This window comes from Columba livia, chromosome Z, assembly GCF_036013475.1.
Source record: "Columba livia isolate bColLiv1 breed racing homer chromosome Z, bColLiv1.pat.W.v2, whole genome shotgun sequence".
Classification (NCBI taxonomy): Eukaryota; Metazoa; Chordata; class Aves; order Columbiformes; family Columbidae; genus Columba; species Columba livia.
This window is the reverse complement of record NC_088642.1, coordinates 78,361,143-78,385,208: the sequence shown is the minus strand read 5'-3', so window position 1 is coordinate 78,385,208 and position 24,066 is coordinate 78,361,143. Positions and strand designations below refer to the sequence as shown.

The 24,066-nt window shown below is 42.9% G+C and overlaps 1 protein-coding gene across 7 annotated transcripts in view; it reads right to left on the bottom strand.

Annotated features, from left to right (window-relative positions):
- Positions 1 to 23,496, bottom strand: part of VCAN (versican) — a 115,127-nt gene extending 91,631 nt beyond the window's left edge. For 4 of the 7 annotated variants that reach the window (XM_065046468.1, XM_065046471.1, XM_021280313.2 and 1 more), the window contains exons 1-3: positions 23,074 to 23,496; positions 15,587 to 15,662; positions 4,738 to 5,109 (exon numbers count right to left, since the gene is read on the bottom strand). In XM_065046468.1, coding sequence (XP_064902540.1) covers positions 4,738 to 5,109; positions 15,587 to 15,656 — 442 coding nt within the window. In that variant the 5' untranslated portion in view covers positions 15,657 to 15,662; positions 23,074 to 23,496. Of the gene's footprint in view, positions 1 to 4,737; positions 5,110 to 15,586; positions 15,663 to 22,327; positions 22,472 to 23,073 lie in introns of those variants that run through there. The other 3 variants (XM_065046469.1, XM_065046472.1, XM_065046467.1) reach the window with 2 other exon arrangements.
- Between the last annotated feature and the right edge of the window lie 570 nt (positions 23,497 to 24,066).

The following is a 24,066-nucleotide window of genomic DNA, read 5'->3' as shown; positions in this document are numbered from 1 at the left end:
ATAGTGTTAGATCAATTTTGAACACAAAATATCACTGTCTGAGAGGTCGATGTAATTAGAGCAGCAGCCAGTGTGTAAGGAAAGCATTTCCCACAATTAGTAACAGGAAAGAAGGTATCTAGTGTGACAGAACTGCGCACCAGCCTGCAGACCTGCCGGTGCTGGTGCTGTCCTCCACCCCAAGGACAGCTCTGTGGTTGTGATTAACGAGCTGAACAGGCATCTGGCTGCCCCAAAACTTCCTGTGTGGGCTAAAATTAAGTGTTTCAGTCCTCTCTTTTTACACTTTCACCAGCAGTAAAATTAAAATAGTAACATATACCATACAGTTCAACCTAACCTCTCTGATCTTAGAGATGACATATATGATAACCTATGTGAATGGGTGCTCCCAATTGATTTTGGGATTAATAAGGGCATGTAGCACAGCACGTAATGTGGTTAATTGCAATACCAAAGGAAATAGACCAAGTGACCCGGTGTGTCCTTCTAGTCCTTACAGTGCTATGACTTTCCCACATCAGATCCCCAGGACTGCACACATAGTCACACCATTTAGAAACATGAATACGACCACCCTTATACCCCTGGTAAAAATAAGGCAGGTCAGACTTAGCTTTAATCTGAGCAGTTAAAACAGAGTATGGATCAAATTATTTCACCTCTATCACAAGCTAATGATGCACACACAGTTAAGAACTGCTCAGCAGATACAAAGTACCATGTTAAGTCACAGTGTCTTGGTGATGCCTCTGAGCTTCCCACAAACAGAACATAAGCAGCTATTGATACCCAAGTATTGGGCATAGGTTGTGCCTATAACCAAAGCAAAGGAAAAGCACAGAATCATGGCAGTCTCCAAGGCCCTGCCGTTCTTTGGAAAGATTTTTACCTGCCAAAATAGGATGCAGTAGAGAAAAAGTCAACATGGGTGATCAAACATGCATATCTCCCTTGTGACTAATGACTAACTTAACCAGCTGTGGTTAACTGGTGGCTGAACTGGGATTCCAGCTGTGGATATTAAAAATTTACATACATTTAAAAAAAAAAAAAAACAACAGTTGTGCAGGATTGCCTAACATAAAGCTATCGCATCTGCCTCAAGAAATCCATGGGTGACAAGTGTCTGACAGCCACAGAGAACACAGGGAAAACAGTTACGTTTGCCCTTTGGTATCAGCTATTGCTGCTTTCATTGGAACGGGGCACTGGGGCACACAGACTTCTGTCTGAAATGGTACAGAACTTGTTTGGCTTAATTTGCGAGGAATTTAAATTACACAACAGTTGATTATATTAAAAACAAAATCTACTCAGACACTATATAAATAACCCTATGGCAAGGTAGGATTTGATGCTGAAGTATTTCGAGCCAAAGCATTGAAATACAGGTTTGTCGCGGTCAAGAAGGCAGTTTTGTATTTACTTCCGATCTTCTTGGTAAAGGTAATATTTGTACTGTTAATAGCATATAAATCTGACTTTTCTGAACTTCGTAAGTTCATTTGGCAACTAAAAATAGCAAATGAACTGCATATTTACATACAAATTATTGAATTTGTCTGTTGTGATAGCCACACACACAAAAAAAAAATAGATGTACAATTCTGTAGACAGCCTTGGTCCTATGACGCAGACAAAAAAAAATGGCATTACAAGTTTTACTGTTTATTTTGGTGACTAATATCAACTGTTCAGCTTGTACAGTTTAATCTGGGAAAAATTACATGCTACAGAGAAAATTATTCTTTCTTAGAAATCCAGTTTTCCATTCACAATACATTCTATCACTGGTAAAATACATCCATTCGATGCACAACGGGTTCAACAGCAGATTTTGTATTCTTAACATACCTAAATGAAACAAGAGGAATAGCAATTATAGCCATTTTTTCCTTATTCTAGTTAGCTCCCCCAGTTATCTATTATCTTACTTGTAATGGCTCATTTGAAAAACAAATAGCACAGCTGTCTAAGCTTATCTACTTGGCTTCTTTGGTGCTGTAATGTGCTTTTTGTTTTAAAGTTTCAAAATGGGGAGTGTCCCTCATTTTCAAGTGGAAATCCTGGAAACAGCTAGAACTCAAGCCCTCTATCGGTTTAAAAATACACAAACAAACCTCATAAAGGTAACATCATAACAAAAAAGCAATGTCACCTACTTCAGCAGAATGATGCAGATAAGCTTTGGCCCACTTCATTTGGTCACTTCTGAGGCATTCATTAAATTGGACTTAAGGCACATAACAGTGTTGGCACTTCAAGAAACACATGAGTGTTGCTTTCTGAAGCATTAGTAACATTTCTTCCCATACCTAAAGTGCCACACACAGGGAATTCTGCAGAAGTTTCCTGTCTTTAATAAAGTTATCCTGTTTCAATCTAGAGTTAAGGTATATGATCAATCAAATACTACCCAAGACAGAGTTATTGCTTTTCATGCATGCTTTTAATCCACTGAAATGCTAAAGCAACACATGCCTGCTCAGGCCTCGCAAAAAAAGTGCTACACAAATCCACGTTAGGTTTCGTTTGTGATGAGCATAAAATGTACAGAATAGCCAAACTTGTGAAAATTTTACCAGGACTTCACAGGATGCCCTGCAAGAGCCCTGCTCCCGGCTGGGAGAGCTGACCGGGGCACAGTGCTGAACCACCACAGCCCTCAGCTCTGGAATCACAGCAATTAACGAGGAAAGATGCCCCCACACCACGCTAACGACAGGCGGAGAAGAACGCACAAAGAGGGTATATAGAAGATTATGTCTCTCCAATTGTTATCGCTTTGGGGTACAGATTCAAAAAGACAACATAAAGCAATAAATTACATTTGGGACTAATAATTTTTTTTTTAAATAAAGCTGAAATAACAAAAGTGCATTACTGAAATGATGGCAGATTTCAGCGGCGACATTTGCATGAGAGCCTTATGAGTCTGATAAATGTTATTTGTTTACTTAATGTAGAGAATGGAGTGCACAAAGGACAATCTAAAAATGCTGTTTTCCATTTGGGTCAAGACCTGGCTTTTTCCACTCCTGAAATTTTGACACTAAAGCAATCATGGAAAAGAACAGTTGCAGAAATAAAATGGAGTGTGTGAGACTTTAATTCAACTTAAAAAAATAACCCAATCAGTTCATCTCATTGTAGAGTTTTGCAGGAGCACTAACTACAGAAGCTGAAACATTGCCATAAATCATTAGATATTTTATTGTCGTAAACATCTGCTGCTCCTAGATATAGATATGTAGTCAAGGGAGCACTTGAAAAGAAATAAAGAATGTCAGGTACACTAGTTACTGAAAAGTAATGTTCAAACCAAGATTTCTTTTGCTTTTGCCATTAGGACTGAGCAGTTCATGAAGTTATACAGACATTAATGGTTACACTGATTTATTGTATTTCCAAATGAGGACCACATCTTCAAAACCTTTTACTGAATCAATGCCAAAAGACTGTTCAAGTTGGGTTAAACATATTGGAAGAACAATGAAGTATTAAGCTCACAAAAAAAAAAAAAAAAAATTAAATCTTAGCCAAATCCATAATTTCCAGCAGCAGATATTAATGTTTGTTTTGGGATTCAGTCATCTGAGTAAATACTGAACTTTCAAAAACCACCTAAGTGCAAAGGAGTGTAAGGCAGAGTCCAAACTAAGGCTTGTGCAAGCCAGTACATCCCCACAGCACAGTGTTGTTCTAAGCATGCAGAGTACTTTGGGTCCAGAATTTGCATTCACGTGGCACAGAGCCTGGGCTGGTGCCTCCTGCCTTTCAGCACAGCTTGTTAGCTCAGGCTCCGTGCCAAACTGACGGGGCTACACAACACCAGGCTCTGGAGCCGTCTCTATGCTGTCCTCACCATGCTGTATAAGCAGGAGAATAACACCTATAAATCAGATGCTTCGTTTACCACATATATGCTTTTGAAAGTCCTGTCTCTTCCATCTCTTTACATGTACACTTCTCCCTCCTGGAAGTTTTGGAGATAATTTCCTTATAGTGATGGCAAGCAAACTCTTCACCCTGGATCCTCCACATGGAAGAACATTAAGCAGCCATTTCCCTACTTGTTTCCCTGCAGCTTATGCCATGTGGGTTTCCTCCTACCTACCCAACCTCTATTATTGGGACAAAGAAACGCCTCCACTGCACTTGATCACAGAAAGTATGGCTCCCAGTTTTGTTGGCACTAGGGTTTTTGTGCATCAAATGGCAAGACAGGCCAACCACAGCTCCAGTAGCAAGGCAGTTGTTTCCTCTCCTCCTACACAAACAATTAAAAAGAGACTTCTTCTGCCTGCCAAGTCTGCCTTCTTGTAAGGACATTGACATTTTCAGACAGATGTATTAATACAATATGTATCATGTTTCAAAAGGCCTGGTTTGAGAAAACTTAAAAAAAAAATAATAAAAGAAAGAGCATGTCTTGAAAAACACATGAACTAAACTGAAGTATCAGACTAGTTTGGGAATAAGCAAACAGCATTTGTTCCAGGAATCAAAAATATCCTCCCCAACGGTGTGAGATGTCAGAGGGCTACAGGTTGGAAAAGGTTCATGAGAATAAATAAAACAAAGAGGCTGGAAAGAGTGAACAGTTAAGGAAGGGTAAAATGCTAAATTATCTTTAGTTATCTTTAAATTATCTTTAGTTATATGTTCGTTACTAAATTTAACTGTTTTAACCGGAATCACTGTTGACCACAAATGAAATGGATAAATCCTTACCCTGAACAGCCAGCGATACAATGCCTTGTGTGTCCTCAACTCCGTACATGACATCGCAGCGATACACCCCAGCGTCACTGGCACGCAGCTTGGAGAACGTCAGCGAAGCGTCTCCAGTCTCCTCTGAATGGGTCGGAACAGACACTCTGTCTTTGTAGCTTTGACCTATTTTGATGTTGCCGTTTTGGGCCACCAGCACTGTGGTTTCTTTCGCATCTTTTCCACTTTTGTCCAGTTCAACCTTTGACCATTTGATTCGAAGATACTCAGCTGCATAGCTGGAGGCTATAGTGGGTGTGGTTGAAAAGAAGCATGGCAGGACTGAAGTTCCAGAGAGGGAACCCTTTACCAGGGTTTTTTTTTCTGCTTTAACTAGAAAAAGGGGAGAGATGGGGAGAGAAAGGAGAAATCACATTAGTGGAACAGCAAAATTGAAAACAGATACACTTCATTGTTATTTAATGATTCACAGACATGCAAGACCTGAAATCCATGAACCTTAACTGATTTGTAACAGGACTGATTAGCATAAGCTTTAAAAAGTTGGCACCAGTATGCTCGACTGCTGATGGAGCCCCTTTCCATTTGGGCAGCTTTAATTCACTGCTCCCTGACTTGTTTTCTCTGTTTGTTATAGTCACCAATTCCTTGACCTTCTTCAGAAACTGTTATGAAATTTTAAATGATAGATGAACTGTAAGAGCTATGTTTTTTTTTCACTTCAGAGGAGGAAGATCACTGTAAGCAAAAGATGGCAAGTCACCTCATACCTACTGATGTGGCCAAAAGCATGCACACAGGTGAGCTACCAATGTTTACACCTAGCCATACCTCACAGTAGCTTGTTCATTGCTCCTGTCCTAAGAGCAAAACATAGTGCGTGACTTTGCATACATGACATCCCTTACTTCATTATTCTTTCAAGGGTTAACTGTTTTTATTGCATACCTGCTGAAACAAAAGCCTTTCTGGTGAGACTCCCCTAAAGAGTCCTTCTTTTAAAATTATTTCCTTGCTGCCTCAGGGACTTTAACACATTGCAGAAATAAAGTATTGCAGGATGTTAAAGCAGAGAAGGAAGTAAAGCACGCAGAAAGTCCCTACTTGGCTCAGACTTGACATGATAGGGCCTTTATCATTTTTTATGACATCTCCAGCTGCAAACACTTTACAGTGCAATGCTTCCATCTGACAATATCCTGAGGGGAAAGTTGACTACTGTTCATTCAACCTACACACAGCAACTGTCTGAAGAGAGGATTTCTGTTAGATTTATTTTTCATGTGATGTTATTTCACCATAAATAATGGATTAATGAAGATTAAAAGCTGAATGCACAACAGTATCTATCTTACCTCTTTCACTGTCCCGCACTCTAACATTTTTGAAATGTGGAACATGCTGATCATTAATTTGAAATGAGCTAGGATTCATCAAGTTTGGAAATATAAAAACTTCAAACAGTAGCCAGCAAAAGAATTATACATGAAATATGAAACACCAGCACATGAAAATTATTTAGCTATTTATCTATCATCAAAAATATCATGTCTCCGTAAGGAGGAGAAGATTTGGGGGAAAAGAAAAAAAAGGGGGGGGGGGAAATTGCTCATTAAGTTGATTATTTTTAACAGAGATAGATGGCTTTATACGGCATAAAGTATTAATAGTATTATCTAAACAGGTACAACACAAGAATCTTCAGCTTGGTAGCCAAGCATTTTCACAGAATTGTTGAAAAGTTTGGGTTGGGAGGAACCTTAAAGACCACCTAGTTCCAACCCCCTGCCATGGGCCGGGACACCTTCCACTAGACCAGGTTGCTCAGAGCCCCATCCAGCCTGGGCTTGATCACTGCCAGGGATGGGGCATCCACAGCTGCTCTGGGCAGCCCGTGCCAGGGCCTCACCACCCTCATTGTGAATATTTTAATAATAAAGGACTAACAAGAAAAAATAACAAAACAAAACAAAGGACTGACCAAGGAAGACCCAGAAGTTTGAAAAGCAATCTTCTGGTCCTTTCCATCCATGCCTACCTAACTAGTAATTCTTGGAAACACAATGCAGGTACCCCCAGTAGGACTGTATCAAACCTGATTAGACCAGCTGTTGCTGGTGTGTTGCACCCAAGCTCAGCTGAAAAATTAACATGGAATGGCACTGTCTGAACACATTTACCAGTAAGATGCTCACTATGCGTTTCAGGCATGTGGTGAGATTTTCATTCTTCCATTAACAGAGACTGGTGATGACACAATTCACGTTTAACAGTCAAATAAAATAATCGCTTCACAAACTTTGGGTCCAAACCTAGTAAGAATCTATTTGTGAAACAGGGAAAAACAAAAATCACAGAATCATAGAATGTCAGGGGTTGGAAGGGACCTCAAAAGCTCATCCAGTGCAATCCCCCCATGGAGCAGGAACACCCAGATGAGGTTACACAGGAAGGTGTCCAGGCGGGTTGGAATGTCTGCAGAGAAGGAGACTCCACAACCTCCCTGGGCAGCCTGGGCCAGGCTCTTCCACCCTCACTGAGAAGTTTCTTCTCAAATTTCAGTGGAACCTCTTGTGTTCCAGTTTGAGCCCATTACCCCTTGTCCTACCATTGGCTGTCACCAAGAAGAGCCTGGCTCCATCCTCCTGACACTCACCCTTGATATATTTATAAACATTTATAAGGTCACCCCTCAAATCCTCTTCTCCAAGCTAAAGAGGCCCAGCTCCCTCAGCCTTTCAAAACAGGTCTAAAGACTAAAGAATTCGCAAGGCTTGAAGAGAAGCCTGTACAAGTTACTGAAGACTAAAGACTAGCTCAAAAGCTTTGATTGCACACACATTTCTTTAGGGGGGGGAAAAAAAATCCATTGAGGATATTTTATTTCTTTACTTCCATAAGGAAATAAAAATTCACCTCACCTAGAATCAATTTGATTGCTGAAAACTAGAAAGGACTGATTTTATCCTGAAAATGTAAAGTATAGAAACATCACTGCCTTTTATATCACCTTTAGTTTCTTGAAAATTGACTGAGCTACAGTGGGCCAAGGATGAAGAAACAGAATGCTCAGTCCTATCAGCTCTGATGGAATTATTGCCAAATTGCACAGGTGGGAGATTAAAATCAGTCTCAAAATATTTAGTGTTTATTATGATCTCTTGTCATCTCTATAGATTACAGGAACTTCTTAAAAGAAAAATTACCTAGTCATAATTATCCTGACTGACAGAATTTTAATAAACTTCTGAGAACTTTGTTTCTGGTTATGAGTGATCTGGAATATCAGCACTGAACCCTGAGGAAATTTCCTCTCCTTAAAATTTGTGTCTTCACATTAGCAGACTGAAACCCTTGGGAAACAACACATATTATCATGATATACAAACTAGATCTATCCTAAATTGGGCTACATCCCAAAATACTAGACCATGTAGTTACAAACACACCTGTGTAACTGTAGAAAGCATTAAAAAATACTATATAAAAGCACTCTTTGTTATCATGAGAAGAGGGGAGAAGAAAAAGAGGGGAGAAGCTTTTCCCTACTGAAAAACAATTATATATATATTTAGCACTGAAACATAATATGAAGTCAAGTTCCTACACTGTTCCAAAAAGTTTGATTTCTTGCAGCATAATTTACTGGTCAAAGCATCAATATCTCCTATTAATCCATACAGCCTTTTTGTTCCTTTAGCCATATTTCGAAGCTTATACTGCACATTGTGTCTCCTTTTCAGACACTGTCAATGGTATGAGAAAGAATCATAGAATTATTTTGGTTGAAACAGACCTTTAAGGTCATCGAGTCCAACCATCAACCTAACACTGTCAAGTCCACCTTTAATCCATGTCCCTGTTGCTGAGAAGGGACATGACGGGCAAAAATATGAACAAAACATTTTGTAACTGTTTGTAAACTGGAACAAGCTAAGAAAAGCAAGTATTTCCCAACATTGCTTTATTCTGTATCTCAACCTCACCATTTAGGACCTAGAATACTTGTAGCATGGTGTAGTCTTAAACAAGACAGTTTTGAAATTACTAAGCTAGTTGTTGACTAACATAAGTATTTTTTTCTGTCGCTAACTAATACGTATTTCGGGTTTGACTAGATGACCCTTGAAGGTCCCTTCCAACCCAAACTATTCTATGATTCTATGATCACTCAACCATAAACTATCTATTGGAAAAATGCATCGAAAATAAATAAATAAAGTACACAGCTAAGTCCAAATCACCTAGCCACAAACTTGTATCTTGACAAAACTCCCAGTAATGTCAATGGAAGATTTGTATGAGAAGATAAACCAGAGAAAGGCCAAGAACAGCACAATGCAGTCAGACTATGGGCAGACTCAGTAGGCAGTGTGCCTTAGCAGCTGGGTATTTTTGTTGTCTTCCTCTGTTTAAATACTAAATATATCCATCATCACAGTAAGCAGCAGGAAGAGAATGCAAAATGAAAACTTCTGCCATGTGATGTCCAGGCAGGAGACAACCCTGTCAGGTTTAACTTACTGGATAGGATTTTGCCACATTTTATAATTGCCTAATTTTCTTCAGAACTAAAGCTATGTCTATGCATTTGTGTCAGTTTATCATGGGAATGATGGCATGTAGCACTCTTTCTTAAAAAAAAAAAAAAGAAAAAAAAAAATCCACCTTCCCTTTCTGTGCTTTTCTCCACCAGCAAAACTCCCTTGGGTCCCCCCAGTCTGCCATTTCAGCAGCAAAGTCAGCTTATCCTGCCAACAACACATAGCCTGGTATCTTCCTTTCAAAGTGGGAAACAAACTTCAGAAGAACTTCTTGCTTGAGAAGAATGTCTCTTTCCCTATAATTTTTACATTTTTTTGTGTTGCAAATATTACAAAGCTCTTAAAATAGAAATCTAGAGAGAAAATTTTAAAAAACCACATGGAATTCTGACTTTTTGTATTACATTAGCCAGACCCATAGGTCTGTAATGGACAAGAAGTCTGAAGCTAAGAATTCCCTATATTAAGTGACACTGCTTAGAGGCGTAATTTTGCTATGTAATTAAGCTTAACTGAACAGAATGTTGCTACTGAGTATGTAGACAAAAACCGCATGCTTAAAGAGTAAAAGATTCTATTTATTTTAAGCCAAATTTATGAGATTAAAAAAAAAAAAAAAAGAATGTTATTGTTTAATTCACCAGCCATCTGCCTAGATACATGGTATACTGCCCTGTCTACCAGCAACAATAGAAAGGATCAATGAAATTATGTATTCTATTGATGTGACTACTAACACCAAGTTTAAGAGTAGTCTTCTCATTAACCATAAATCCTTTAATGAAGATAATTATAAACTAAAATGAATGCACCGCTTACACAAACTTGTCTGAAAGTTTGACGGCAGAGGTAACACACTGAGACTCAACAAAACCCCTCACTGAGCTCTTTATCCAGTGATTTATGGTCTAAGCAAGTGAAACAGAGAAGAAGGCACAGAATGAAGAAGAACCAACTACTTTCATATTGTGGAAGAAACTCACAGGAAGCCAGACAAATGTAAATCTCATCTGCAGAACTCAACATAACATATGAAGACTTCACAGGCATGCACAAATCTATGGTATAGCACATGTAATGGTCCTGGTTTTGTTAAAAACAAGACTAATTCTCTTTTAGTAAATTTTCCTTTCAGCTAAATTCTTCTAAGTGCCTTCCAAGTAACTGCACTTTTCTGAATTTTTGCCTGCGTATTTTTCAGACACTGTGGTATGAAAGCGGATGACTGGTGGAATGCAGAAGCAGCTCATGTTTAAATTTATTACTATGATAACCAAGGTTAACTGATAATGACACCCATTTTCAAGGAGGGGTGGACAGGACAGGTGACTAAAACTGACCAGCTGAGTATTCCATCCCATCCACGTGATACTTCATATAAAAGTGGGAGACCATGAGGGTCTTGCTCTCTTCAACCATGGCCAGTATCTAGGGAGGACCCTGCCTGTCTGTCTGCCTGTGACCTGAGGCCCTGCATCCCTGAATCCAGTTTCTGGTTTGCTGTGAAGTCCTGCCCAGGACTTCTGGGTGCCTGCCCTGCAGCTGCTGGAGGCATGCCAGGAGGGACAAAGTTGCTACCCGGGACAACCAAGATTGGTTCTGTATATTTTGTATATTTTCTGTATTCATTAGTAGCATTAGTAAAGCCTTTAAAACCTTTCTAACTTGAAGTCTCTCTTCCTTTTTCCTCCTTATCCTCCTTTCCTCCTTATCCTCCTTCCCAATCAGGAGAAGGTGGAGGAGAGATTAACAGAGAGCATCTGCCATGGTTTATTGTCACCTTACATTAAACCTTGACAGAACATAAACACAAGGGAATGGCAGGAAAATGTGCCAGGGAAGGTTCAGGCTGGACATTCGGAAAAGGTTCTTCACCCAGAGGGTGCCGGACACTGGAACAGGCTCCCCAGAGAGGTGTCACAGCCCCAAGCCTGACAGTGTTCAAGAAGAGACTGGAGAACACCCTCAGACACACAGAGTGAACTGTGGGGTGTCCTGTGAAAGGTCAGGAGCTGGACCCAGTGATCCTTGTGGGCCCTTTCCAACTCAAGAAATTCTGTGATTCTATGTTTTAAACTGGCGTATTACTTGTATACCTTCGAAAGAACATATCACATATGGTAACCTACAGTTTTTCTACTGTCTTCTGGATTACAGGGCTTTCAAGAAATCATAGACACTCATGGCATGACAAATAGAAGCTTAAAACAGATAATATAAACTCCAACATTGCTCATAATCAGAATCCAGCTTATAAACTAAAATATTCCAACACCAGCTAGCTCAAAGTGAGTAAATGCCACACTAGCAGTAGGCGTAAACCTTGCTCGTGAACTTCTGTCATTAATCCTTCACAAGAACCAGAGCAAACAGCAAAGGTCTCGCAGAGGGGCACTCTCGTGACCCCAGAACCTCACACCATATTTCCTGCTGCCTTTCCTGCTGACACACATCTTCCGAGAATGTAAAGTCTTAAAGAACCCATGCAAGACGATTCTCAATTTGCCCTCAAAGGAAAAATACTTTTGTTGCTAAATGAAATCTAATGAGAGTGCCAGGCAAACACGCTAGGTATTTATGAATGTGACCATTCACAAAGATGAGAACAGAAGAGAAAACAAAGACGGGAATAATCATTAGTGGTGAATGCATAAAACTCTGGATGCTTATAACTTGCTGTGTTCTGTATTAAGCTTCAGTTTTGTTATGACTTAAGACTCACAGATTCCAGGATTTACACTTTAAAAATAACTGCTGATTTTCACAAATTTCCCATCTAACTCTTGAAAGAAAAAATGTAAACTTGTAAAATTTTGCCTGAAAGCTTTTTAAAGGAAATATTGCAATGCATCATATTGAAGTGGATATTTACCTAAATTTAATTAAGTCACGTGGAGTGATCCAATCCATTGTGGGAATGGAAGGACAGGAATTAGTGTTTCATGAAAGATTTCAAGGCTTCAATTTCATATTCAAATTCAGTATTTAAAAAGAAGAAGTGAAAACTTAAGATTCCTAACTCTAAAAATGAAATGTATCTCTGCATTTTGAAGAGTATTTTTTAAACAAAAGAAACAGCTCTACTTGTAGACACTGTCTTGTAATAATAATCCTCAAATGTGTTGTTATACCAACTGACTGGCATTTCTACAAAACAGAAAGATATGAGTTGATCTCATAGACTCTATTGGATCAGTTCATGAAACAGAAAAATTTTGCATCTTTGTCTTCTTCACCGTGGCCATACTTTGAACATGTTTAAGAGCCTCTATGGGAAAAGAAGGGCCCACAACTTCAAAAATAAAACCCCCAAATTTCACAGTGCATTCTAAAGACATAAGGGTTTTTTTTTTAATTCCTTCCGAAAGATTTAGGCAAAGAAGGACCAGTCAGAACCTGGTCTATATTCCTGAGAAGCCCTTACTAGAACACCCACACAAAACTTGCTTAAGTACTAAAAATACTACTCTGGAGAAAAAACAAACCATTGATAAAAGGTGGAGTAAGTCAGAGGACATCTAAAGGTGCTATCCCATGTTTTACCACTTCAAGGACCCATCCCACCCCTCCCCACTTCCAGTGATGCAATCCCAGTCTCCCAGTTCTGCCAGCACCAGCATTTGCAGAAGGCAGCAAGTCAGATCAATGGTCTAATCCAGTGGAAAAATAACCTACAAGAAATGCCATATGCTCTTTCAAACAATTTACTTGATTCAGCTGGCCTCATACCCACATAAATCATAGAATCACAAAATGTCAGGGATTGGAAGGGACCTCAAAAGATCATCCAGTCCAATCCCCCTGCTGGAGCAGGAACACTTAGATGAGGTTACACAGGAAGGTGTCCAGGCGGGTTTTGAATGTGTCAGCACAAAGAAAAGCACAAGAACTAGCATCAGAGGACAGAAAAGGTGCAGAACAGTTCCAGCTAGTGCTAAAATGTATGTGTGATTAGACTGATCATGAACTATGCCCCAAGCAAACATGAATAGACTTTCAACAGATCACAACTGAAATATTAGGTTTGAACTTCTTGACAGATTCTTTTGCCTTTCTTATTCTGTCACCTTACATGTTCTCCATCCCAAGGCTGATTTTCAACTAAAATTTTATCTTTAGACCTCTCCTTGTGTGAGTGATGAATTATTGTTTACCCCACTTTGAAGCTAACTAAATAACAGTAGCAGCTCTTCCTCTATCTTAAAACAGACATTTCTGCCTTAAAGAAAGCTTTAACTTAAAATCATAGAATGGTTTGGTTTGGAAGGGCCTTTCAAAAAATTATCTAGTCCAAACCCCCTGCCATGGGCTGGGAAATCTTCCACCCTATCAGATTGCTGAAAGCCTCATCCGATCTGACTATGGACACTTCCAATGAGGGAGCATCCACATCTTCTCTGGGAGAAGTGTCTCACTACCCTTACCGTGAAAAATTTCTTCTGTATGTTTGATCAAAATCTACTCTATTTCAGTTTAAAACTGTTGTCCCTTGACCTGCTCTGGTAAAAACCTCTTGCAATTTTTCTTATAAGCCCCCTTTAAGCATAAGTAGATTATCAAATAAAAACTCACAAGTTCACCATGTAGACTGACTTTGCAGTCCATGACCTCTTCTGATGATTGCTTGCTTTGCCTCTCCAAGGGTTTCATATGAACAAATTATTAAATGTCAGCTTACAGACATTTTACTAATTAACAAAAAAAAAACAAAAACTGGAGGCAGAAAAAAAGCTTGACATTTAATAACCAAATCAGTCTAAGCTTTCCATGAATAAGAAAATGGAAGTTCAGTTTTAGTGGCTTGCCCCCTGCCTGAAGCTTCGAATCTGTTGTCCCTGAAAAGTCTAATCATTCTGGCCTGTTGTATGTCTAATAAAGAATGGAAAAACAAAGCCAGCTTTAAGGGAGAATTGATGGTAGGAAATAGTAAAGGATGGTGCTCCCAACCTGCTTGAGGAAAAAAAAATAAACTTTTAATTGGCTACACTAAGCATAGTAGTCTTTTCCTTTATCTTACAGCACTACCTAAAGACTTTGATAGCAACGGTGTGCAAGCTGGGAAAAAAAAAAGGGTACATTTGATCTTCCCAAAGGCTAAAATCAGTTTGAGTTGTTCCTGGAAAGAAAATTTTAAAAATAAAAATTAAAAAAAATTATTAAACAAACACAAGAACAACAACAACAACAAAAAAATCTTGCTTTGAGGTTTGTGAAAGCTGTTATACCGATTTTGTGAGTCTGCAGCAGCTGTAGGGGCCTTTCTTCACAAAAGGCTTGACTCAAACTTTCAAATAACCATGGCAACCACACAGGAACACATACTTCAGCATTAGTATGTAATCACTAAGAGAAGTCATAAAGGCGTCTCCTTTCCACCCAAACCAAAGACCGGCAGCTGTCCTGACGGGTCACTGCTCCAGAAGCCAGCAGCCTAGGGACCTGCTACCAGGTTAGCTCGTGCGGTCCTCCACAACAGGGGCTGACAGACAGACTGTCCACTCCAGATGCAGAAACTGGGACTGCTGGTTTCCCTTTTACCCCACTTGCACGTGGCACTTTTCACCCCAGATACAGAGAGAGTGTGAGCTGTGACCTGTGGACCCAAAAGGCTGCTGTGGCATGGCATACATGAGCATGTGCATTGGGGTCTAACTGTGGGGTTTGCCAAACCACTGCTCCTGTAGCCCAAAAATTCTTCCATTTCATCTACCACTTCTGCAGCCTGGCTGAGTCCTTCCCCAGAACCTGCTCTGATGCTTTTGGCACTGCTCTGCTCCCTCCATGAAGTTCTCATGGAAGAGGTCTGCCCCTCATGAAAATTAGCACCCTCATCAATCCTCACCTCATCTTCTGCAAGGAGGTCCATAGCAGATCACGGAAAATTAATGTGCAAGACATACCTGGGTCAGAGGTCCAGCATTTCAGAGGCCCGGGTTAGAGAATTAAAATGCATTCTTGAACATTTGGAGAAGGCAATTTATTTTGCTTTACACAATGCAATCCTATGACACTTCCTTTATTGTTACTTGAATTGTAGTAATGGCACTTATAAACCTCAGCAGACACGCATGTAGAAACCTTGTCAAAAATATGCACACCTACCAAGTGTTTTCTTTATAAATCAGTAAAGCAATGAGAAGAAGGAAACAAAGTTAATTACATACTGCAGTAAAAAGAGTGGCAGAGGCAAGACCAGAAACTGAATCTCCCAAGTCTGGGTTGTTTCCTGAGTCTTTGGAAGTACCCTACCAAACGGAAAACTGAAGTGAATTTTAATAAATGATTCTTCTGTGTATAACACTTACCTTTAGGTAGCATACATGTTATAACTAATGTAGAGCACATCCATAAGATACTCTTTATACTTAACAACATCTTGACCTACAAATAAAGAACAAAGGAATAAGTGGTTAGTATTGAATTCTGTCCTTATCAAGTGTTGTAACTCAGAACATCAATATTTGTTATGGATATTAGAAGCAGTCATCTACTTAAAAAGGTGTTCAGCAGCACAGTGAATAATTCTCAATATATTGATCTTCTATTTACTGGTTTAAATTTATTCCCGTACAGTGGTGGCAGTATACAAGTACAATCTGATTACTTTTTCCTGGTGTGGTGTTGCCAGTCCAAATTCAACCTCTGAGTAGTTTTGTGTCCATAGCACAAACTACCCTGTCATTTAGCAACAATTGACAACCCAGTTCATGTCAGAAGGGTCTCCCATGACAAGCTTCTCATGAACTTTGATGGTGAGTCAATATCCACACTATGATCCTTTCCATCTGCAAGTTGGTTGCCAGATGGCTTCTTGCTTTCAAGATTTCTCCATATAATATTTATGGGGGAAATTTCTTATTATGACAACGTGTCCCTGTTGAATACAGATTCCTAATGAGTTTCAGGTTACTGAGTGCAGAGTGATACCAAGACATGTCAGTTCCCTTTGCTTTTGTTTGCCACTTCCTTTACAGTCTCCACCTTCTAACAGCGGTAAAGATCTCCACTTATATCGCATGTACATAAAAATACATTGCCTGTTCATAATAGTGTATCTTCATTTTATACCAGTTCTTAGTTATACACATTGAACCTGTAAATATCCCAAAAATTTCAAAAGTACACTAACAAAAGCATTACAAGCCCCATAAACATCAACTACCAGAAAGAGTTGATAAATAGTTCCACTTCCATATAGTTACACATATGTAGTATCTAGCCAGCAAAAGAAAATCTTTTCAGCAGTGGTTTGTCAAACACTGCTGTTGAGAAATGTTTATCACAAAATCCTGAGTTTCATGATATTGCTGTCAAAATATGCTACTTGGGGTTCTTTACTTAGACAAGTAACTTGAAGCGATAGTTTTTTCCTGCCCAAGAGATATTACAGTTGAACTGTTTTAAGGAACACTGAAACAGAGATTGAATAGATGTACATCTGTGTTGCAACTATGGAACTTGTATTGCACACATATATTTTAACATTTTATACATTAGTATACATTAGTATTTTAGTTCTTTAATACTTACATGTAATGGTTTAGGGCTAAAACATTAACTAATGCATTTAAAAACCTCCACAGGCTACACTGAACATGACAGCAAGACACACAGAGAAACATCTTCACAAAACTACCAGTGATGTGTTCAGTCTCAGGAAAGTTCTCTCCACATCTTACAGCTGCAGCCCAAACTTCATATGAACCTGTGTGAATTGGCACCTATCCTGTAACGGCTGAACAGTTCAGGAAAGATGCAAAACATCTCAAACCAAGCCTTCCCAATGAGGCAATCTCTAGCATAACAACATCATGTTAAAGAATTCACCCTCAAAAAGGCTGAAAACCTGAGAGCTTTTCATTCCCTACACGTGGAAGGCCAGAGCCGGCCAGTCGCAGTGAAAAATGTATGCTGCAACCTATTCCCAGGGCGTGGGGGAAAGAATACAGCTGCTTTCCGTAGAACAGAGTGCACGCTGCCAAAGACGCCCCATCTCTGCTTCACTCATTCAATACAGCTGAGTGTACAACGTGATATCACTTATTTTGCAATATTAACTCCATGGAATTTGCAGTTTCTATGATTGAGTCCCAAACAAGAACAGAGGCTTCTTTGACTCCATTCAGTTTGAGCCCTACCTGCCATAAAGCGTTTTTTCTGAAGACTAATAGATACCCTCAACACCATCCAGCCTGCTTTCTCTCTCCCTGTGCTTACACAAGCCAAGCTGTACATGGAGAAAAGTGGCTATTTAACAACTGACTTTAAAAATCTATACTTTGCCTTGGTATACTATGGACACCCTAGTAATTCCCTGCAGAAGGCTGTTACAAGTGAGGAGGTTGCACAAGAGCTGCAGATATTTAAGTCCTTTTAATGCAACGGACCAGCCCTGAAATACAGACAGTCACGTGCTTGCTTAGATAAACACTTAAATAATCCTCATTATTACACAACATTTTTAAAAAAAGGAGAGGTCACACTGAGCCTACAGATGTGCACAGACTAGAAGGCCCTTCAAGCAACCCTTGTATGCTGAAACTCCTGGAAGCGTCAAGCACCAAACGCACTGCAGACTCGTTCCCCCAGTAGCACAAGCACTCTGAAGAGAGAATAACAAGAACAACACACTTCGCCACCTTCAAAGGTGGTGAACACTGGACCCGCCTGCAAGACGATGTTGAAAGCTCTGGCCCCTGTGAAAGCGGAGTAGCTCCAGACCTTCTTTGGAGATGTTCTGTCCACATGTGTTTCCCATGCGTCACACACTGGCTACACCAACAGCTAAACAAAAGTCTAGAACAAACTGTTTACAGGTTTAACTTTCCATGTTTACCCATACGCTTTAGTCTCCCTCCCTCTGCAGAAGGCAAACCTTGGCTTTTGGGCCCAGAAACAAGGGACTCAAAGAAATTAGTGGAGAAAAAGAACAAAGGATTTTCTTTTTCCTGAAAGATGTGAGTGCAACACCTAAACAAGGCTGGTTGCATGTTGCAACCACCACCTGCTCCACGGCACCAGCCCTGACCAAGAGTAACTGACCACGTGGCACATACCAATGGGAGGCCCATTGCCCTCAGAAGCTCGTTGCCAACACTGCCATGAAAAGAGGTGGTGTAACGACTTCCACATTGGGCAAGAGGACGAATCCTGCTGCCATGCTCAGAGCAAGCTGAGACCTCTGCTCCTGAGGTTCTGCCCTAGGCTCAGAGTCCAGAGTACAGGCGGGACCTCCTCTTGCCATACTTCTCCAGTTTGCACACAAGCACAGAGCACTGATTCTCAGACATCATGTTGGCGACTGCGTTACCAACGCAATTTGAGGAATCTTATTTAAAAAACCCACAAGTGACCAAGTGACCTTCTAGTCACTAAACACAATACATACAGCCCCAATGAGATATGGAAACAGACAGATAACTGTGGAAGGATAATTTTGAAGATATTGCTGAACCCAACCATGGGCACAGGAAAAAGCATTCACAGCTGTGATGGCTACTTAGCCTTTTACTGAGTAGTGCAGGAATTACACCTGCTGCACTAAGAGCTCAACAAAATTGCACTGCTTGAGTATGGAGCTTAATATGAGACACCCATCAATAATCCACACATCCAGCTCTCAGAAAATCATCTCTCAACCTTTTATTTTTCTAAATCTCCTCTACCCTGAGGTGCTTACTCGAGCAATGAAAAATGTTGGGGAAAGGGTCTCATCTTCAGGTGCAACTGTTCTTGCCTCCTCCCCTTTCATTGGCGCAGACTGCAGGAGGCGGCAGGAACAGCACACCTCCCCAGCAAAACCCTTGCTCTACAACTGGTTTATATGTCCCATTCCCACACCCTACAGTCCACAAAGGCCTCTGTTGGCTGGCTGCCATACTGACCCCCTAAGCCCACTGTAACTAGCCAAAATCATTCTAACCATACCTTTTTCCGCAAGCTTACTTTTTTTTTCCCCCCTTGGTGTCACTACCCTTAGAGTAAGAGAAAGCCATAATACTATGAACACAGTAAGAACATCCTGCCAACTCAAGACTGCAAGACTTGAGTAAGTGTTTAATTTCCACCTTCTGTTAAAAGCATCTCACTTAATGCGACCAAACTGGAGTTGCCTACTGACTAGTTTCCAACTGGACTGATCCACTCATTAGGAGCTACTACAGACAGACTGACCTATAGTAGTAATTTACACTACATTTTTAAACAGGGTGCAACCCTGAACATACTGTCTTTTAACCAAAAGATTCCAAGTCCTTGGCAAACTTCCCATCTTTAAAAACTAGCAGCAGAGGTTCTTTTTGTGGGGAGAAGGCAGGGCTCCTATTTTTGCAGGCAGTGCTACCTTCCCTTACCACAGCAGAAACTCATAGGAGCAATAAGTTCTGATCAAATTCCAGCTCATGTTTAGTTTGCAATGTAACCTTGATCTCACACCAATGCTATTTTAATTTAACCAGATGGGAGAACATCATGTCCCTCTTTCTGTTTTAAACCCCAGGTTAAGAAAGACAGTGAACTGTCCTGGTGTGGAACAGACTAAAATCTACCATCCAAAAACTACTCTCAATTTCTCTAAGGTTAAGACAATGAAAAATTAGCTATTTTCATAGAGGTGACGCTGTCCTTGAAGGCTGCAACTTCTCGGGTCACACTGATATTGATTCAGTACGTGCTCCACAGCTGTATAATGAAAGCCGGCCACGTTCCTTAAACACGTAAAAAGCAGCTTCTGCCCATTGACTGTCCTTTTTTCTATAGTGAAATGCACGTTCACATAAAATAAAAAAAAAAAAAAAAAAATCAAAAAGGAAGGAAAAACCCTAACAGGACCTGGCACTAGAGAAGTGAATTGAGGTTGCTGCTCCTACTAATGGATAAAACAGTAAATTACACACGTTTCCAGTGAAACTCCAGCAAGCTGGAAATGACCAATCCCAGATTTAGGACACCTCTTGCTACCTTCCAAGCTCAGCCTGAAACCTGCACAGCTGCCATCCTTTTTCCAATGCACGCAGTCTGCACTTTCTTCTGCTTTTGCAGTCCTTTGATCCTTTTATGCCATCTGAGTGTTAATTGCTGACAAGTACCAACCTCACCCTAAGTGCTGCCTAATTAACTTTGCCAGTTTCACCATGTCATGTGATTAATTAGTCCACTGTGCTGCCACATGGCAGACTCGGCCAGCATCTGATTCACCAGCAGGCGCTTCTTAGCCCATTATCACTTGCAAAGGTCCTCCTAAGGCCTCCAAGAAGGTCCCAGGGGCACTTGCATCGTCCCTTCCTCACCACCTCCAGCACCAGGAGCTGCAGGAGGAACCATTCCCATGCAGGAGCCCCAACAAGAGGGAGGCTCCGTCTCCATCTCCGAGTGCAGGCAGAGGGGAAAAGTGACCAGAGCACAGCGTGTTCTGGCGCTCCTCGCCCTGGCAGCTGCGGAGAAGCTGCTGCCTGAGGACATCCCTCCCAGGCCTGCGCTAATTTATACCAGAAGCGGCTCTGAGCTCTCAGACGGCCCCACAGAGACACAGTGGAAATTATGGGGGGCAGAGCGAGGTCCCACAGCTCCCGTGCCTGAAGATCCATGTGCATCCTCATTCTCCTTCTACTTGCACCCCAAACACCAGCTCTGCCCCCTTGCCTGCCCGCCTCCAGGACACCTGCGGACCTTTCCAGCCTCGCCAGCACCCACACCACCGGCACGGCAAAGGGAGCAAGGGGCACACGTGAAGAGCAGCAATGGGAAAAAGATACAAAGATGCAGCCTACAGCACCCACGGGGGCGACCTTTGCGAGGCTCAGCATGAGGACCAAAGCGCTGTCTGGGCGAGGGTTTCTTCTGAGAGCCTTAGAGGCTCGTCCAGTATCCACACTGGGCACCCATGGGGCTGCGTGTGCTCCCTCAGCCGGGCCCCGCAGCGGGAAACCTGCCGGTCCCGCCCCACTGTCAAACATCGGCGATGTCGGCTCCGAGACGGTACAGCCTGAAACGCCTCGGTGACAATTTTTTTTTTACATATAAATATATATTTACATTTAATTATTATTATGACGAAGTTTTCCCTCCACTTGCAAGCTGAGGGGGAAGTGGGGGGGGAACACGAGCCCTCTGGCGGGAAACCACCGGCTACGGAAACGACGAGCCCAGCGCTCGCCGCCAGGGGGAGCGGCGGTGCCGCCGCCAACGAGCGCGGGCCCGTCCCGTTCCTCGAGAGCGGCGGGACCCCCCGCCCCGGCCCCGCTCCCCGCCAGCCCGGCCCCCCCCGGGACCTCCCCGACGGACACAGGACGCGTTCGAGCAGCGGCCGCCGGCGGCTCCCGCAGCCGAGCCCCGGCAGAGCCTCCCGCCCCCGCCCGGCTGCGCGTCCCGGGGGTGTCCGGGTCCGCCCTGCCACAGCGCATCGTCGCCTCAGCCAGGGCTCCCCGGCCGGCGCTGCGCCCCTCTCGCTCCGCCAAGTCTTACTCACTCCTTTTGGGAAGGAAACTTCCCCTTTCGCTCGGCTTTCTTAAGCGAAAGGGAAAAAAAAAAGCCACAAAAAAAAACCCTAAACCCACCCAACATTTACACTCTTCCGTCTTGGGATAGGCTTCTGCAACACTTTTCAACACCCATTATTTTTTAAAGAAAAAAAAATAAAAGAAAGGAAAATCGATCGGGGCTTAATCCCGAAAGCGTGTACCGAGAGGGAGAGGGGGTGGCCGAGGAGGACGTGACAAGGGGGACAATGAGTGCTGGTCCCGGCCCTCGCCCGCTCTCCGCCGCCCCTTTGTGTGGGGACGGTGCGTGGGGGCCGCCCGGGCGGGGACAGGACGGGCGCTGCCCGCGGGCCCCCATCCCTGCCGCTGAGATCCCGACCCTCTGGCGATGCCACCCCCCCAACACACACATCGGCTTTTTCCCGCCGTCGAAACTCCCTTATCCTTCCACGATGCTCTCGCTTTGCTTTGTAAAACAAAGGAGAAATCCCGAGGAACGGCGGGGGAAGGCAGTGCCCGTGCCCGAGAAGCTGGCCCTGGGTGTAAAAGGGGGCGTTTTGCTCCACTGACCTTGTGATCCTCGTCCTCACCCAGCGCCCCCCTTTAAGCAAGGAAAATGTGGCTCAGAAGACGCCTTACTCTCCGTCTCCTCTGGGAGAGATGCTGTCTGAGCACCTCAGCCCCTCTCTGCCCTGTGAGCAGCTTTCCAGGAACATCAAGGGAAGGGGGAAGAAAAAAAAAGAAGGCGATGGAGGGGAGAGGGGAACACACAAGAGCGGAGGAGACGGAGCACACACGGTTTCCTCAGAGCAAGAAAACCTGGTGGCCGGAGGAAAGGTCCATTCTTGTCACGCCTGCCACACGGGCGCTTTGTGTATTTAACACCCGTAGGAAATAGCTTCCTCCTTTCTCCCTTCTGAGCCCCATCGCACGCCAAGGTGCATCTGTACCTTCCCGGCCATTCAAGCAACCAGTACCGAAGACTTCTGTCAGAGCTCCCACCCCGAGGCCGTTTATTTCCAAGTTTTCTTTGTTCTCCTCTTTTCACCAGGAGATTTTTGCGAGTACCCGAGCATCCCTTCTCCTCGCTCCCTGCGTGTCGTTGAACTTACCCCAGGTTGTTTAAATTCACCAATCACCGCTATTCTCTCCCGCTTTAAGGTTTGCAGTTCAACTCTTTGTCCTTACAGGTACCAGCAGTGAAACAATAGTTTTAAATATTGCACTGGGTGTTTTCTGGCAATCATATGTAAATTTAGGGAAAAAACAAAAAAGCCACACAAAAAACCAACCCGCATTAAAAGAGTTATAGTTACCTTAAAAAGTAGCGTGTTGCAGAGATTGCAAAAAATCTCAACGTGGTGGCTAAGCTAGTCCAGAGATACCAGCGGCCGCATGAAAGAGTAAATCCCTCGTTAATGCTGGAAGGAGACGGTGGTTCCGGGGTCTCCCCTTCTCCAAGAGCTCGGTCTCCCCTCCCACCCCACCGGCGAGCACCTGACTCCGAGCTGCGGAGCCTGAACCGAGTTGTGGGCAAAGGGAGCTCGCCTGCAAGTTCAAATGCGAGGCTCAACCACCCATCATTATTATATCGTTGTACCGTCAGCGCTGCAGAGGAGGGGCGCTGGCTCGGGGAGAGGAGGGTTCACAAAGCTCTGCAAGAGCCTCCTTTGCAATTTGCAAAGCTCCCGCAGCTGCTAGGGCGCAGGAGAGCCCCCAGCGCCTGCCTCTGCGGAGGGGCGCGCCCCGGGTCCCCCTCCCACCGCCCCGGCCACCCGCCCGCCCCCTCGAAGAGCCCTCAGGGAAGCCTGGGGGCCCCCAGACCCCAGCCCAGCAGCGGCTCTGGAAGTACCAGGGAGCCCCAGTCCGGGCGGCGGGACGGGTCTCTCCGCTCGCCCGGCATCGGCCCTCCGGAGAGGGGCACGCGGGTGCTAACGGCGCATTGTTTCCCAATTAAACAATTAACCGGGAAGAGAATGAAGAGACCTCCTCCACTCTGGCTCCCGAAGTCGGTTGAAACGGGGAAAGTGACTGGGACCGAAATCCCTTTTTCCCTTCTGCCTCCCCAGTCTCAGCGGAGGCTGCAATGAAAGAACATATCGGTGCTTGTTCCAAACTTCCCCTGCTGGTGCCAATTCACAGGCAGCTTCGCATCAGCAGCCTCCCAAGCCAAGCTCCTCCACCCTAGTTTTACACATCTCCAGCCACTTTTCTTTTTCTCCCTCTCTTTTTTTTTAAGATTAGACTGTGCATTTGCTGTGCAAACCTCTCAGAGAGGAAGTCATAAGCAGCACTCTAAACTACCCTTT